The following is a 19,062-nucleotide window of genomic DNA, read 5'->3' as shown; positions in this document are numbered from 1 at the left end:
TGTGAGAACTACAAGGTCTTTAAAACTGCTCAATCGTTACTACTGCTTGACTTAGAAGCATACTAATGTGATAATAAAAATGACCTTCATTTATTGCCATTGCCACAGTGACTATGACTTTTCTTCACTCATGCAAATACAATATATCAACGGTTTTACCAGAAGGGCGTTTTGATTAGTCTACGTGTTTCCCTCTGTCCTGTAATAATGATAGCAGCAGAATCCGCTATTGAATGTTTTATGTTATCTATGTTATTTGTTCCCTGTTTACTAACGTAATCACGAGGAACCAGAAAGATTGTAACTTTGATTTTAATCGTAAGGTCACGGACCTTATTTGTTGATCCACTTCTAGCTAATTTTATACTGGTCAATTCATAGTTAAGCTATCACGTGTCCAATATAAAATGAACTAGAAGTGGATCAGCAATTATAGTCTGTGACTGTACCTATTTAAAGACTAAAATGCCAGACAGAGATACACGTAGAGGAACTGTATCCTAAAAAAAATATTCGTAGTGGAAAAAGTTTTTTGTATATTATTTCCACTATGAGGCCTATGACCCGTTTCTCGAAAGGTACAAGCCTTGTATTACAAGTGCGCGAACTGTCAAATCGTATGGGTTGTCATGGAAAGTATGGAAACACACTTGTAATACAAGGCTTGTACCTTTCGAGAAACGGGCCATATTTAGTCTGAATATAATACTGATTTAAACTTTCACGATTATTACACATAATTATTTTTAAAATCGGGACTTAATCTTCTTGAGTTTTCTCCGAGACCACGGGGACAACGCCGTCCCTGAAACGTTGGAGGTGAGTTTAATATGTAGTCATACGCGATTAAGTCCCGATTTTAAAAATAATTAAGTCTAAATATAAATATACATTTTTCAAAGTAACACTCGACAAACATGTCATAAAATCTTAATACCTAATTGACTGCGGTTTGTAATTCCCCTAGATGCCTGTGGAAGCACAACGTCAATGCATGTTTACCTAATTAACCGTCAATATTTATCAATTAAACGATGGCGCGCATGCGCACACCATATTTTGTAGCCGTTGGCATCTTTGCTGCCGCCTGCTATATCTATTCAAGGTGAATAGAAATGGCCAAATTTATAAACAGATATATATCTGATTGAAAATAGACGTTCGTGTTCGTAATTGAAAGTTGTAATTATACGAATTTACTTATCAATTGTACTTAATTATACAGTGTTTTTTAGAGTTCCGTAGTCAACTAGGAACCCTTATAGTTTCGCCATGTCTGTCTGTCCGTCCGTCCGTCCGTCCGTCCGCGGATAATCTCAGTAACCGTTAGCACTAGAAAGCTGAAATTTGGTACCAATATGTATATCAATCACGCCAACAAAGTGCAAAAATAAAAAATGGAAAAAAATGTTTTATTAGGGTACCCCCCCTACATGTAAAGTGGGGGCTGATTTTTTTTTTCATTCCAACCCCAACGTGTGATATATTGTTGGATAGGTATTTAAAAATGAATAAGGGTTTACTAAGGTCGTTTTTTGATAATATTAATATTTTCGGAAATAATCGCTCCTAAAGGAAAACAAAGTGCGTCCCCCCCCTCTAACTTTTGAACCATATGTTTAAAAAACATGAAAAAAATCTCAAAAGTAGAACTTTATAAAGACTTTCTAGGAAAATTGTTTTGAACTTGATAGCTCCAGTAGTTTTTGAGAAAAATACGGAAAACTACGGAACCCTACACTGAGCGTGGCCCGACACGCTCTTGGCCGTTTTTTTTTTATATTGGGTTATCTCTTTAAATCCCGACGCAACAACGACGGGGTGTTATAAGTTTGACGTGTCTGTCTGTCTGTCTGTGGCATCGGAGCTCCCGAACGGATGAATCGATTTAGATTTAGTTTTTTTTTTTATGAAAGCTGAATTAGTCGAGAGTGTTCTTAGCCATGTTTCATGAAGTTCGATACACTATGTCAGGGTTTTTTTTTTCAAAATTGTAATTATATGGTTAGGTTAGTTAAATTGGTTTTCCTTTTTAATGCGATTAGTTTTCTACTTTGGTGTAAGCAAATCATGATGCTAAAGACTGTATCGTTAAATATGGAGACAACTTTGAGTAGCCGTATTTATTTGCTATTATATTTTTTTCTTATAACAAGACATGGGCTTAATAAGGCACATAATAAGGTATGTATTTTGTCCTAGAAACTCGACGTAAAGCATGTGGTTTAGACAGCATTGACTTAATCCTCCCGAGTACCAATTACGATTTCGGACAAATGCTACTAGAAAATTCACAAAGTGCGTACAAGACGACACAATTGCGAAAAAAAATTGTACAGTGCGAACCTCAACGACACATGATCCACAAAGCAGGATATCTAGACATAGTCTAGCCACTGTTATTTTTAAAAAATAAAGTTCATTATCTGTGTATGGCGGCCATTTAGAGAATATGGCATGGCGCTTACGCTAACTCCGACTTTGATGTCGAATTTAACTATCATACACTGTTTATATCGATCTGGTTTAGGCACTGTTCAAACACCATGAATGTCTATTAGACATTGGCCTATGCCTAATTTTATTTATCTATTTTTCTCATCCTGCTTGTATCAAAAATTTACGGCAATCCGGAACGTTACTCAAAAATGCGTTTTTTTTAATTATATAAATTCACCGCATTTATTCTGCAAGTACCCAATTGAACAACCATGAAGAGGACTCTTAAAAAATATATTTTGGCAGCATATTAACCTTTGTTTGTCGAAATCGAACAAAGATTCTTTGAGATATTCTCAAATTAAGCCAGATTAGGGGTTGTCCGAAACTTATTTGCTAGACCTTAATGAAAGTACCATAAAGTCCCTAAAATAAAAAAAATATCAGACCTTCTTATATCAAATAGTACTTACCAATACCTTCAGATCATACTCTCGGACCATAATAATACAAAATTATGCACATGTCAACATTTAGACGAGGTTTGTTTTGTCCCTATAATTAACGATACAGTCCTTAAATAAAGACGTTGGTAATTTTATCTGATGTTGCGTAATTCCGTTCCGTCTCGTTGCTGTGCCTTGTGAGTAGATGCTGAATTGCTGACTTGCGTTTCACCCCTACGTCGTTACTCTGTCTGCCACAACTTCGCAACTAAACTTTGTACCGCTTTGTAAAGATTGAGTAGTTGAACTTACTTCTCTAGTCTCTTTCCAGTTCCCCCAGTCCACTATTCTCGTAACTTGGACCTTTTAAAATCGAGAATGAACTAATTTTAGGGCATGCTCAATGTTAGATTGTATTGGCACGGCACATGCCATCAGTTATAGTCAAATGTGTTTACATTTTCCAATAAAGTATTACTAGGTATACGATTAATTTCCTTTAGTCACGGACCTAGCAAAATCGCAGTTTCGACGCAAACATTAACCCAAATACTTTGGCCGTGTGGTCAATCCTTCTTAGGCAAGTCTTTCTTACAAAATTTTATATTTGAATTGTTAATTGTGCGAAGCGGCCCATAGGCGTATTCTGACCATGGGCGAGTCAAAAGCTCAGTCAAACCAATATACTGTGTAGTTAATATTCATGTATGTAAATGTTTTAAAAACTCTTTGATAAAGTATATACATATTTATAAAATAGGCCCGGCAAAAAAGAAAATGATTGAATCGGAAGTCGGAACTAACGATCCGATTTGATATTTTTTTTAATAATATACTGATTAGCCTTTAAAATGGACTACCAAAACTGGGAGAAGCTTGTGGAGAAGCGAACGGAGTGGCGAAAGTGCGTTGAAGATGGTCGCAAGTTCGTCGATGAGACCTGGTTTGCGGCACGTGCTGACAAATGGGAAAGAAAACACCAAAGCGGAACGTCGCAATCGGTTGCAAGCTTCCCTTGTCAGCTATGTGGCAAAATATGTCGCTCTCGCATAGTCTCTTTAGTCATCAAAAACGATGTCTCTCGGACATTGCACCATAAATCGTCTGAAATAGACGCTAAGGCCAGTAGTAGTAGTATACTGATTGGCGACTGACCCTAGTCACACCTGATGGAAAGTGAAGACAGAGTCTAAGATGGAGCTCACCGATTCATTAATAGGCTATTCACTCTTGCTTTAAAGAGACTCAGGTAGTATTTTTCAGGGAACTCCACTATAACTGACTGTCATAATGGGCATTTTCAGAATTTGGGACCCAAAATTAGCGTACGTAAGTCGTTAACAAAAATTAACTCGCTGTCAGTTTTGTGACGATAATTAGCATGAAATTTCCATAAAAATATTGTTTTTGTGTTAATTACATATACTTCGGGTAAAAGACATTTATTTTTCTCAAAAGAAATATACATTTCACTTATTGAGACTTACAAATTAGTATTTACATACATGCCATGCAGTTTTGCCCGTGAGGGCTTAGTTTATACATAACTATATTGATTACGTTATTTTATTAGGTACATTTACATTAAAACTTATAGTAAAGTAAAGTTACGTTATTTTATTACATTTACATTAAAATTTATAGGTAAATATCGCAATAACAAAGTTGACACAAAAAGTGAGTAATTATTGCACTACTTACAAAAAAGGAACGGGTAGACAAACATTATGCACACGCATGCATACTTTAAGCGATAATCTACATTCAGGAGGTGAAAAAAGTTAATTTTTAGACAGATTTTATGCTTAATTGTCGTCACAAAACTGACAGCGAGTTAATTTTTGTTAACGACTAATTTGGGTCCCAAATTCTGAGAATGCCCTATGTGTGTGTGCATGTGTGTTCGCGTATTTATACTGGTCCGCGTTCGCCCAATGGGAATACGGCAGCAACGATTAGGCAAAGGCAGTTTGCGTTTCATACTGACCTCCGACACATCTTTATTATTTAATATTTAAATTAAGCAACGATGGGCTCGGCTAAAATATCATGATATTCATGATTAGATTTATCCCACAATACGAAATTATTTAAATTTTAATATTGCGTTGCGTAGATTTCATTAACGGTTTTTATTGCTCATTGCAGGTTGCATGATTGACGTGAGACATACCTACTAATTAGTGTCATTTTCTGTCTTATTTGACCTTTGATTACTGTAAGCGACCGACCCTAAAATTAAGCAGATCCTAAAATTTCATATACTTAGTAGCTATTCATGACAACCATTGTCATTCTTTAGAGTCGACGGATCCCCGCTTCGAGGGGTTCTCATTTTTAGACAGTTTGTACGACGAGCAACTGAAGAAAAAATAACGGTATAAAAGTGCCGTACAAGTAGCGGCAGGATAGTCTAGCGCTGACCGTTATTGCGCATAAGTCAAAAACAGGCAGGCAAGTATGGTCGCGCGATAAATGATAAATTAATAGTGCGATAGGGACGGCCATCAAACATCAGTTTTATCGTCTATCGCGCGACCATGCTACCCGTGCAGGTCTCTCAGGGGGTTACAGAGGGCGAAGGGTATGCGTCCCCATGCGCAGCTATGCCCTTCCACATTTCACTCAGCGCTAAACTTGCATACGTGCCGCTACTTGTACCAAAATATGGCGTTGAAAATGAAATTACTGCCCAAAATTACGGCATAAACCAGAAATATTTAAGGCAATAAAATTGCGTAAGCACTCTATTATATTCTAATAGCACAGCTCGCGTCATTTAAACTAATACAATGCACATTTGGATGTAATTTAAATTGCTCCCATAACCTTCCACGGTGGTTAGACACAATAAAATTGGTATGCATGGACAATGGAGATTTAGTGGATTTTCGCAATCTCCGTCGGCAAGGTCGGGAGATGACACTTGCGTTTGGTTGCATCAAATTGCGCTTTGCGACACGATCGCAGAACTCTTCGCATTAGACTCAGCAGTGTACGTAGCCGAATGCACAAACGCTCACAATTAGGGTTTGAGATCCGGATATCCGGATATCCGAATTATCCGGATATCCGTTGAATTTGAGATCCGGATCCGAGGTCTCATAGGATCCGGATAAATCGGATAATACGGATCCGTTAATTATGGGTATCTATCCACGCCAGAAAGAATTTTCGAATGAAATTTATGAATTATTTCCTGTATTTTGTCGCCTAAAATGTTTATTCACATTTATTTAATTAAAATACTCCAGAATATCAAGCTAGGTTAGGTTTGGTACATTACGCCACGCGATGAACTCATAAAACTATATGTTAACAAGCTAAATAAAATGAACAGTAAACCATTGTTTTTAAAACTACTTTCGTTTCTAACTGGATGCATCCCGCAGGAATAACGATAAATTATTAATTTTCTATAAAGCAGAAACGTATTCCATGGATGTTTTTAAGCTTAATGATGAATTAGAGATTATGGAAGCAATTAATATGATATACGTAATTATTTTATAAGCTGAATCCAGATCCGATTTTTTTTGTATTTAATAAAATGGGAGGCAAACTAGCAGACAGGTCGCCTTACCAAGCGATCACTCCCGCCTATGGACACCCAAAACACCAGAAGGATTGGAGGTGCACTGCCAGCCTTAGAGCTTCACTGAAAAGCGACTGGCAAATATCAAATGACTTTTCCACATAATTTTAGAAAAACAATTTGAAAATGGTACACGATAACTAAATATGTGTAACATATTTTACACGTCTAATACGTGTAACGCAATAAAATTATATTATTTTATCTTTTTTCCTACATCTACAATTTTGCATGGATGTATTTATTGGCTGTGGTTACAGATAGACGCCCCAGTAAAACGGAGGTATTAGTGAACAACACTAAATTACCCTGAATTAGCTTATGTATGTTAACCAAAAATATTGGCTACTGTTTAATGTTATATGCTGTACCTGTACAATGGGAGTGACATTAATTGTGTCGCTTAACTTCAAACTCGGGTAAATCCATTCTGCTTTTTTTTGTATAATCAGCCTTAAAACTGAATCGATTTACGCGAGTTTGAAGTTAAACGACACAATTGTATGTTAAAAGCAGGGATGTAACGGAGCTCTGCTTCTGCTTCCGTTTCTGCGGAACTTCCGTTTTGTTTTACACATCCGCTTCTGTTCCGGTTCTGTTATTTTTCAAACGGAAGTTATAACGGATGTCGGAACCTAGCGCGACGGTGGGACATGAGCGGCGTACATCAAAGACCAACAGGTCTATACTTGTCATTCGCTCATCTCTCCGTTTCCACGTGCTGTGATACTAAACATCAATCGCTGCATTCCATTGCGCGCCAATATTTGTCCTGTCCACCTAGTTAGTAGCGAGTGAACAACTATTCAGTGGTGCAGGGCTTATCTACGATCCCCTTAGAAGCAAACTGCCGGGAGATAAAGCTGTTAATTTGTTTATTAAATACAGTTTACTTTTTTTTACAATCACTCCATTTAATTTAAAAATTAGGCTACTTGACCCTTTTTCAAAGTATGTCTTATACTGTGGTCTTTTATTATTAATTACTGTCTAATTAAACGAAAAAAAATAGTACCATATTTTGTTACGACTTAAAAAGCCGCAAAAAAATTATTTAAAGTTTACTTTTACGTGATCAGGCAAAAACAACATCAGCCATATTAATCTATAGAATATCTATGACATGACGTCAGTATATTTAGAAAAAAATATTTCACATTGTCACACCCGTCAACGTCTATGAATTTTAATACAATAGAGGTTGCTTCTATGGAGATCAGATTACTACCTCTAATTTCCATAGTTGATCTGAATTATGTGACGTCACTCCATTGGCCAACACCGTTTTCGGAGTCCATAATTAAAAAAAAACATACACACATCTTTAATTAAAAATACGCAATCATCACGCACTTTTAATGCCCGCAAGCTATAAATATTGATTTCTTAAGTCAAATACTACCGAAAACAATAACTTGATGTTCTAAATTCGATACGAGTCTAGTAGCCTATTGTGTGCTAACAATTACACATATAATTTTTACTGGTTAGTTTTGGATTGTATTATACTACCTACGAGTAAGTTTTCTTTTCGTTTCTAAAACCTTTTACGGCATAATAAAGGTTTAAAAGGATTCTTATGTGTTTTTAGTGATTACCTAAACAACTAAACATCTTAAAGTTCAAGGTGATTTAAATTTTTGGATTGTAATGAATGATATACTTAAGATAAAATATCAGGTAACTTTTCTTTTCGTTTTTAAAACCTAAGTGGGCCTAAAGGCTGATTACAAACTGCTGATTACAGGCTGAACAGTAAACACCTAAAAGTTCTAGGTAATTTAATTAGTATTGGTTTATGTTATACCTATGTGGTATTTTTTCATTTCGTTTTTAACATCTATACTTCCGCTTCTGGTTCCGGTTCCGCTTCTGCTTCCGTTAAACTAAATTCAAAACTTCCGCTTCCGCTTCCGGTTCCGTTAAAACCACATCTGTTACATCCCTGGACTTAAAAGTTCGTCTAAAAAGTTAATGAAGCAATAATAGACTAAATTTATGTCGTTTTGTGAGTTTAAATTATTTTATTTCGGTAACAGCAGCTTTGATTTGACGAAACTCCTATAAAAAGTGACCTTTTCAACATGGATCCGTCTTATCCGAAATATCCGGATATCCGGATCCGGCAAATCTTAAGATCCGAAATATCCGGATCCGAAAAATCGGCGGATCTTGCAAACCTTACTCACAATGATATATCTTTCGTAGCCATCTATCTCTATCGCTCTTGCGTATTGGCGCGACAGAGCCAGACTGCATTTCTGCCGCATACGGTTACGGGGGTCTGTTCTGCTGGGTCTGGGCTTGATTGGTGCGACAGTATCTCGCCGCGACATGGATGAAACGTCTTTTCTTCGCGAAATTAATCTCGCGCCAATCATGTGCTAGCCTTGCAGAATAAGGCAAAAGTACCAGTGTAGGATAGTGCACCGGTAGATGGTATGGCAGATTTTTAATTTTAAGTCGTTGTCAATACCTAAAAGTGACAAGAGGGGTGTTATCTATTGGGCATTTATTTTATTCTTTGCACGAATTCGTAAGAGTTACGATGTAATTTATAATAGTACATTACGATAAAACTGCTAAAAGCGCGGAAAAGTGGATTTTAGAAACTAGTGGCGATAAATTAAAACAAGGCAGGGAGGTTTTTTAAATCCACACGTTAAGAATTTCTTCTTCGCACGTGTACCTATTGTATAGTAGCCATCTTGCCTTTGATCGTCTCATTGCACTTTTTTTCCGCTTGTTGTGCCTAATTACGGGTTGTGCAGTCTTTTCGGGTAAATCTATGACGTAACTCAAAATATGTATTCTTTACAGACTACAGTCGTTCCAAGCCGAGTTGATAGCAATTTTGCCCCGAGTGTGCAAGGGTTTACTAAACGCCTTTATTTCATAGAATTTAGCTGTTTAAAATAACACATGCACCGGCGGGACTGTCGAAATCTCTGAACTTGTTATAACTCTATTCACTCTTACTTGTCGTAGTTATATATTACTAGCTTTTGCCCGCGGCTTCGCTCGCTTTAAAAAGAGACAAAAAGTAGTCTATGTCACTCTCCATCCCTTCAACTATCTCCACTTAAAAAATCACGACAATTCGTCGCTCCGTTTTGCCGTGAAGGACGGACAAACAAACAGACACACACACTTTCCCATTTATAATATTAGTACCTATGGATTTTCTTGTATGATTCGTAACATTACGCTTGTGAACAATAGTACAAAGATCTATGCTAATGATCAATAATTATTCAAAACGCCTGTTAATTTCATTGAACTATTGCATATGCTAATACTAATGCATATAACTATTAATATTCAGAGTATAAATAGTTCACGACAACTTCAGGGACCACATCTTATTTATTTGACGACCGGTCTGGCCTAGTGGTTAGTGACCCTGCCTGCTAAGCCGCGGTCCCGGATTCGAATCCCGGTAAGGGCATTTATTTGTGTGATGAGCACAGATATTTGCTCCTGAGTCATGGATGTTTGCTATGTATATAAGTATTTGTATATTACATATTATATCTTTGCCTGAGTACCCACAACACAAGCCTTCTCAGTCAATCTGTGTAAGATCGTCCTATATTATTTATTTATCTTATGCCAGGAATACGTACTTAAACAATATTTAAAAATCTTTAATTTTTAAACAAGTTGAGAATAACTTAGATAGCGATGTTTAATTTATCAATGTTATATATTCTCGTATTACAGAAACAAATGCACTGTGACTGTTTTTATATCAGTAACGTGCATGTTTTGAAGCTTAAAATACCGCTTTCACGTTCATCAGCATCATCATCATATTAGTCCTTTATCGCCCACTGCTGAGCATAGGCCTCTCTTCTAGTACGCCACTTGTCCCGGTCCTGAGCTAGTCTCATCTCATCTCTTTCACGTTAGGTATTGTTAATATTACATCTGAATATATTAATTATTTACCTACTCTAAACAGCAAGCAGTGTCAGGTTTGCTTAATTATTTGGTAGTATTTTTGACATTATTGTGATGGTCAGCCGATGACAGTTCCAATGGTATCGAACTACCATTATATTTACTACTACCATATCTCGGACACTGGCGATCAAATATATGAAAGAGGCGCGTTCCTAGCACACATTCTAAACTCGTGTAGGTTAACGCGTACCATGCTTGTATGAGTGAGATATGACAGGTCGATTGTTCGCGTTTTTGACAGGCGGTAACTGTCAGGTAACCGAGAGGGGGTGGGCGGCACTTTCAGCGGGGAGCGGGAGTGGCCATACTGTACGATAGTACTCTTTATTATACTGTGCTACTACTGATACAAAATAAACCCACCCAGAGTTCATGGCAGTGAATGCGTTAATCTTAAATCTGTCCATAAATTACTAGCCGTAGCAAAATTGATTCATGTTAGAATGAAACTTCATCGTAGCTTCGTCGTAGCAAGGCCTACGAAACCGTAGCACGTTGCGTATGCGTTGTGATATGATCTTGATCATACCTCTACATTATTATGATTGGGTCACTGTTGTATTTGTACTAAATCACATGCGTAATTAATTAATACACCATTTTCAGAGAACACCAAAGCTTTATTTCGCACACTAGACATATTTCGTACACTAGATTGTTTGACATTGTGTCAAAGTGTCATGTACTTTGACACAATGTCAAACAATCCATAAACTATTACAGATATTTTTGAGAAGAAGTATCTATTGTTGCTACAGTAACAGTCTCATTTTTATTAATACCTAGGTCAATACCTCTGTACTTTTAGTTACTAATAACCTGTCCACAAAATTAAAATTTTGAAAAAACCCCCAACGCGACATAGTGGACCGATTTTCATGAAACATGGCTAAGAACACACCCGACTAACTCAGCTTTCCGAAAAAAATCTAAATCGGTTCATCCGTTCGGGAGCTACGATGCCACAGACAGACACACACACAGACAGACTGACAAACAGACAGACAGACAGACACGTCAAACTTATAACACCCCGTCGTTTTTGCATCGGGGGTTAAAAAAAGGAAACGGGTCACGGAACGACCTGACCCTCTTATTTAGTCGTGTAATTATTTTATTGGCCCTCTTTTTGAGGGTAGATTTTGTTAGCATTTATTTTATTTAAATGCCTAAAGCCCGTCAGTGTCAAAGTTGACGTTTGTGGTTGAAGAAACGTCATTTTTAACACTAACAAGTCATATTTTTACCGTGTTTAGAGCTTTAAATTTAAATTTTTGAAGTACACAAATGTTTGAATCAGGTTGTAATAGTTTTACGAGCCTACATGTTAACATTAAAAAGGTTGCCTCAGCTACTAATAAACACAGGGCTAAGATATCATTGCAACGATATTTTTATGTCTTTATACTTGCGCTATTAATAGAGCTATCAGCATAACCGTTATTTATCAAGTGTGTAACTTTAAACGTATCAGTTATTGGCAATTATACACTGCGTGATTCTAACTTTAAGTGATCGATCTATATAGATGTAACATTTAACGTTTCTCAACATTATTCTAAACTTGAACCGATAACCGGCAAACGTACCTATTGCATTTTACGAATACTGTTTGATAAGATATTAAGTACTATCTTGATTGCACTAACATAATGCGCTCACAGATTCATCTAATCAACGTCAAATCTCGTTCATGTTAAAGGTATCCATGATTGGTAGGATCACCAGGGTCACCCCTCGAACCTTTTCGATATTCTTCATTGTGTTTGCTTACAATCTATTGAATGAGACTTTCAGTGGCTCTTAAAATGTTTAAAAACTTATAAAGTTCACGGTCGTGATGGAGCGATGGGAATGTTATTATTATGTCGGTATTTTATTACATCCACACGCTTGGTAAACAGCGACCACGAACGTGGGATAGGTGTTTTAAATCAAAGAGATTTTGGACAGTCACTGTCAATAATATCGCGCAAAAGAAGGCTGCATAAATATCTGACACGCTCTTATGAATCTCGAAATAAGATTGAGTCAGATATTTTTGTGTTCTTTTTGTGCGATCTTATTGCCGGTGACTGGACAACACAGGCACATTTGCCAAACGTGGGATACGGGTTATCGCTCAAATCTTTCGTTAGTATGAACTATGAAGATGCTTATGCGCATTTTCACACTAACGAACGTTTATCATGCACAAAATGCGGCTCGATTACTGATGTGCAAGTTGCGGAAACTTTCCAAAGGAACCTTTAATTTCTTGAAAAATTCACGAAACATTCATGAAAAATTAAGGGAATTCAAAATTTATGAAATGGAAAGTTTTTATCCATACAATTGTTCATACAAAATATGGAATGTTTCCGAAGTTTTCCTATGTGAAAATTTCAGAATTTTGGAAACTTTTCGTAGGCACATCAGTAGGCTCGATGCGGATAGATGTGACTTTACCCTATGTGTTCGGTGGTGTTTGGCATGTGTTTGGTGTTTGTGACAAACACCGAGAGTGTGGAGCCGCTATTATGTTCTGCATTTTCATACGATCATAATCTTTCTTTGAAGACTCTTTTATATTGCACATCATTCATTAGGTACAGTATAAATGGGCTTCTCGGAGACTGTATAATTGATCGGACGTGCTTGATTATTTTGGCTTTTGTGGTTTTGATGATTATTTTTATGTTTCATGTTGTGTGGACTTGACCCTGAAGTGTGCAGATTACTTTTGTCGGTTTGATTAATTGAGTAGCTGAAATTGGTTATTAAGTTCTTACATTGTGTATCTATGCTAAGTATAAATGTATGATCGATGCATGCTTAATAAATGTTTTACAAAGGCCACTTACAAGTTCATTGGTTATCATTAATTGTTATACCTATCCGTAAAATTGTATAAGGTCAAGTGGGGTTATAGATTCGTGATTAATTTTGTACTAGGCAAGAAAAATACTTTGAAGTTTCCCTACATGTCTTAATAAAATTCTATTACATTTTTAAAGTCAATGTTTGTACAAAGCGTAATATACAAATTACCTTCATAATTTAAAACCTATATTTGTGACTCATTTAGTAAATAGTTGTTTGGAACTACTGTCTGTCTGATGAATCCATAATATAATAGTTATAATGAGGAAGAGCATTTCTCTCTTCCTTGTCTTATAAAAAACCTCACTTGAGATTTGTAAATAATTAATTTCACGATTCAAACATCATACACGATTAAAAATTATTATTTTCCTACAGGAATTGGAACGGAACACCAACCAGAGCGAACTGAACACCATAGCTACATACTACTTCGACGGACAGGGCAAGGCGCTAAGGCCGATGGTCGCGATACTCATGGCGCGCGCCGTCAACTACCACGTATATGGTGAAAACAGGTAAATACAACACAATGCAATACAGGGTACGCAGCCAGATGCACAAACGTGAAAATGAGCTATTGGCTATAGAAACGGGCTAAAGATAGTCGCTCTCGTGTAAATAAAAGAGACGCGATGGTACCGCGAAAAAAAAAGCGAGCGAGTTATACCTCTATATTGTCCCAGAGCTGTAGGAACCTCTTTTTGACACATGACAGCGTCCACAAAACGTAAACTCGCGCAACCTAATGAAATTTTAAATAAAATCCTGTAATAATATTTAAAAAAATCAAGTACTTAAAAACAATATTTCGCTTACTTCAAACATAATCTAACACATGTTCCATTTTTGCGGATCTTCGTTAGTGAGTATTTAACGATATTAATTTATCACGCAGGATTTACTTATTATGTCATTTATCATTCATTTATATTTTTAAACTAGTGCTGTGGCAGAGTCTGTCATTTCGATTCAAATGACATTTCAGTAAGTTGATAGAAATCGTATATTTGTTTAAACGCCTCCTTGTACATAGGGCCTAATCGATTCAACCAATTCGAAATTAATCGTTAGATTTGGAAAACAATACGTCTTAGCCACATCGCAACATACTTCAAAACAAATGTGTCGAAACTGTGAACTTACAAATCCGGGACAATAGTTCGTCGTCAAGCTATGAACTATATTGTTCTTTTATTTACACGGGATCGACTAATCTTTTGTTCTATTCTATCGCCGATACCTCACAGTTTGCTCGCTTCTGGTGGAACCAGTGCCTAAGACAATCTACTTTTCTACCAGACAAATAGGTAGGTATATATTTTCATTGACATTCAGTCAGACGGACATACATTTCCATAATCTATAGAAATATGTTAATTTCTAAAAAATCTAAACTTAGATCGAACCTATGCGAATTCATTATAAACTTGTCTTAGAACATCATTCGAGTTTAGAAGTCTGTTATTGATTAGGTTTTGACACTTCATCTGATAACCATTCACTTGCCCTTTTCCCATTCACGGTCGGTACTGCTACAGCGTTTTTATGCCCATACCTCAATGTCGTTAATCTTCTGATTTAACCATCGATATAAACTACATTTTCAACCCTTAAATGCATAGTGATGGTGCATCATGCATTTTTGACTCTATTGACAGCATGTCAAAATTCAAAATTGAATATTGAATAAATATTTGTCTACTTCATGCATTTAAAGGTGAAGCTCATTTTGCTCCGGACTCATTTTAAGCAGTGATGGTGCATATAGGGTAGTTTAGATCGATGCATTTAACTTATTCTTAATGTCGTCTCTTGCAAAGTCCATTCATCTTTCGTAGATAGCAATTCCTTGCATTTCTTCTTACTTCCTTCCCTGATTTCTAATGCTTTTCCCGCACGGTTTTCATTCCTTCGCATGAGATGCTTGTGCCAAGCTTCTTAATACTATAGCACACTCAATGAAGCCTATCTCGCGGGAAATAATTCGTGTATAGGCGAATTTTGGCATAGTTGTAGGGAATGGTGTTCTAATCCACATACTCAAAGTACTGATGGGTAGGGGAGGAGCTAACGGGTGGAGGGGGGTGTAAAGGTCCCTTTTTTTAGTTTTTCGCGAATAACTCTTAAACTGTGGCACATAGCAAAAAATGTTCTGAAACACAAGTAATCTTCATAAAATTCTCTACAAAAAAGTCTTATACACTTTTTATCTGGGACCAATCGTTCATGAGATATGGAAGGGAAAAGATGGACAATAAAGGAATAAACTCATTTGTTTATGAACAATACGTTTATTCTTATAGAGACGCGGTAGCGTGTCAAGCCAGTTTCAAGTAATAAAAGTAGCAAGCAGCACCGTGTGTAATATTACACGAACCGTTTGGAGCCACATTTGACCCCCTTCTAACTCAAAAACTATTTCACATAAACGTGTTATAATGCGTCGTAAAAAGAAACCAACGCGCGTAGTAAAAGTATGAGCTATAAGCGCTCCTCAATAAGCCCGGTACTAGCAGCCCGCCTTAGTGCGTTTTCACATTATCCGATCCAATATCGGATGTCGGAAGGATTTCAAAGGCAAAAATCCAAGACGGCGCCTTAAATGTACGGGATATCGGTCCTACTTCCGATATCGGATCGGATAATGTGAAAACGCACTTATCCCGCGCGCGCGCGCAGCCCTTTATAAGCCACCGCGCGGCCGGCGCTCGCTCATCCCAGTCGTCCTCAAAACGTCGACGTAAGACCGCCCCACAAGGATGGGGCGCGACCAGATACAGCCCTCACAGCGCCCAGCGCGAAGGGGCTACTCACACCCCAGCAGGAGTGTTGAACGACATTACAGCAGCGCTCGCTCAGTTTGTCTCGCGCAGCGATCCGATGACATTGTAGCTGACTTGACGAGCAAAGCATCACGACCGCCCGGTATTGCTTTGATGGGATAAATTCATAAATAAAATTCCTAACTATCTTCCGTCTCTACTTCGATGGGAGCTCCGTTAGTGCATGCTCCCGAGCATACACCACAGACACTGGAGCAGGCAATTCCTGCTTTTCGGCAGCCGCATCGCACCCCACACCCAGTCTTGCATCGGCAAAATATAGTTTTGAGAATGGAGTCAGGTGCCACTGGGTCGTTGGTTGTCACTGGCTTTAATATGCCATCGCCTCTTCTAGTTCATCCCCATTCAGTAGGTGGTAAATAAATTGTACGTTAAATACAAAATATTTGTACGCCTGCTTGAATATTGAATGCACGTGCTAAACTTACCTCTATTTTAGGAAAATTTTAGTTATTGAATCCGAAAAAAAAGGCGTACAAATATTTTTGTATTTAACGTACAATTTATTTACCACCTACTGAATGGGGGTGAACTAGAAGAGGCGATGGCATATTAAAGCCAGTGACAACCAACGACCCAGTGGCACCTGACTCCATTCTCAAAACTATATTTTGCCGATGCAAGACTGGGTGTGGGGTGCGATGCGGCTGCCGAAAAGCAGGAATTGCCTGCTCCAGTGTCTGTGGTGTATGCTCGGGAGCATGCACTAACGGAGCTCCCATCGAAGTAGACACGGAAGATAGTTAGGAATTTTATTTATGAATTTATCCCATCAAAGCAATACTGGGCGGTCGTGATGCTTTGCTCGTCAAGTCAGCTACAATGTGATCGGATCGCTACGCGAGACAAACTGAGCGAGCGCTGCTGTAATGTCGTTCAACACCCCTGCTGGGATGTGAGTAGCCCCTTCCGCGCTGGGCGCTGTGAGGGCTGTATCTGGTCGCGCCCCATCCTTGTGGGGCGGTCTTACGTCGACGTTTTGAGGACGACTGGGATGAGCGAGCGCCGGCCACGCGGTGGCTTATAAAGGGCTGCGCGCGCGCGCGGGATAAGTGCGTTTTCACATTATCCGATCCGATATCGGAAGTAGGACCGATATCCCGTACATTTAAGACGCCGTCTTGGATTTTTGCCTTTGAAATCCTTCCGACATCCGATATTGGATCGGATAATGTGAAAACGCACTAAGGCGGGCTGCTAGTACCGGGCTTATTGAGGAGCGCTTATAGCTCATACTTTTACTACGCGCGTTGGTTTCTTTTTACGACGCATTATAACACGTTTATGTGAAATAGTTTTTGAGTTAGAAGGGGGTCAAATGTGGCTCCAAACGGTTCGTGTAACATTACACACGGTGCTGCTTGCTACTTTTATTACTTGAAACTGGCTTGACACGCTACCGCGTCTCTATACTCTCTATAAGAATAAACGTATTGTTCATAAACAAATGAGTTTATTCCTTTATTGTCCATCTTTTCCCTTCCATATCTCATGAACGATTGGTCCCAGATAAAAAGTGTATAAGACTTTTTTGTAGAGAATTTTATGAAGATTACTTGTGTTTCAGAACATTTTTTGCTATGTGCCACAGTTTAAGAGTTATTCGCGAAAAACTAAAAAAAGGGACCTTTACACCCCCCTCCACCCGTTAGCTCCTCCCCTACCCATCAGTACTTTGAGTATGTGGATTAGAACACCATTCCCTACAACTATGCCAAAATTCGCCTATACACGAATTATTTCCGCCGACGGACAGTTAAATGTCTTCGTTAGGCGTGCTACTATACGAGGTCAGGAGGAGTCACGTTCAGTTTAATTTAAATTAAACACATTCGTACAGAAATATCTGAACACGCGTTTTTGTTCATAATCTACTATTATATATTAGTGTCGTGGGCATGGTCTCGAGGGTAAGAAAGTGTAACTGAACGTTACCGCACAAAAATTCATCGACAGCTGATCTAAAAAGATATCAGAGTTACATTCATTTCTTGTTTCGAATCGACCTCTGTTTCATCAAATCATCACGTGAGAATCTAGATATAGCGTTTGTTTTGAACGTCACCATAATAAGAATATTTCATAGCAGTTGCTAGGCCAAATGACTTTGCCTTTGTGTAGGTTTTCCCACTTTTTGTAGACATGTTGACATTTAACTGTTGCATCTATGAACCCGGTAGTCGTTTTATATATACTTGTATGACAAGTTTAAGTAAATTTTATAAAGTTACCGAGCCCTCTCTAAAAGGAGTAACACTGCTTTTAACTGTGGAATTTTAATAGACTAGTTTATTACTGTATATTTCGTGTGATGACTTAATAAAACTAAGTATTTCGTTGTAATGTCGGTCGAACCTATTGCAAATCGAAGGTATGGCATATCGTCACTACTTTTAAAAAAACTAGTATCTTCGTCTGTCAATGAAAAGAAAATTGTAGTAAGTATGTATGGAATGCATATAGACTTACTGCGTTTTTTAACTTTGAGGAACAGCGTGAGATACGAGATTTTTTAAAAGTAGTGACGATATGCCCTTGTCCTTATGTAACGCATACATTGCAGATTGTAAAGTAAATGATTTAGATTGTGAGATCACGAACATCGTACATTTGCAGTTCTTATTGCGTTATACGAACGGTGGTTCTTAGTTTGCTTCATGCTATGACCACAGTATAATAAAGAGTACTATCGTACAGTATGGCCACTTCCGCTCCCCGCTGAAAGTGCCGCCCACCCCCTCTCGGTTACCGCCTGTCAAAAACGCGAACAGCCGACCTGTCATATCTTACTCATACAAGCATGGTACGCGTTCACCTACACGAGCTTAGAATGTGTGCTAGGAACGCGCTTCTTTCATATATTTGATCGCCAGTGTCCGAGATGTGCTATGACCGAGGGATTTTATTT

The 19,062-nt window shown here is 37.9% G+C and overlaps 1 protein-coding gene across 1 annotated transcript in view; it reads left to right on the top strand.

Annotated features, from left to right (window-relative positions):
* LOC125242643 (all trans-polyprenyl-diphosphate synthase PDSS1) overlaps window positions 1–19,062 on the top strand; it is a 109,431-nt gene that overhangs the window by 36,454 nt on the left and 53,915 nt on the right. The window contains exon 3 of the mRNA XM_048151479.1: window positions 13,687–13,826. Coding sequence (XP_048007436.1) covers window positions 13,687–13,826 — 140 coding nt within the window. The remainder of the gene's footprint in view (window positions 1–13,686; window positions 13,827–19,062) is intronic.

The sequence above is a fragment of the Leguminivora glycinivorella genome, chromosome 3, assembly GCF_023078275.1.
Source record: "Leguminivora glycinivorella isolate SPB_JAAS2020 chromosome 3, LegGlyc_1.1, whole genome shotgun sequence".
Lineage (NCBI taxonomy): Eukaryota > Metazoa > Arthropoda > Insecta > Lepidoptera > Tortricidae > Leguminivora > Leguminivora glycinivorella.
This window is presented reverse-complemented; position numbering and strand designations above follow the sequence as displayed.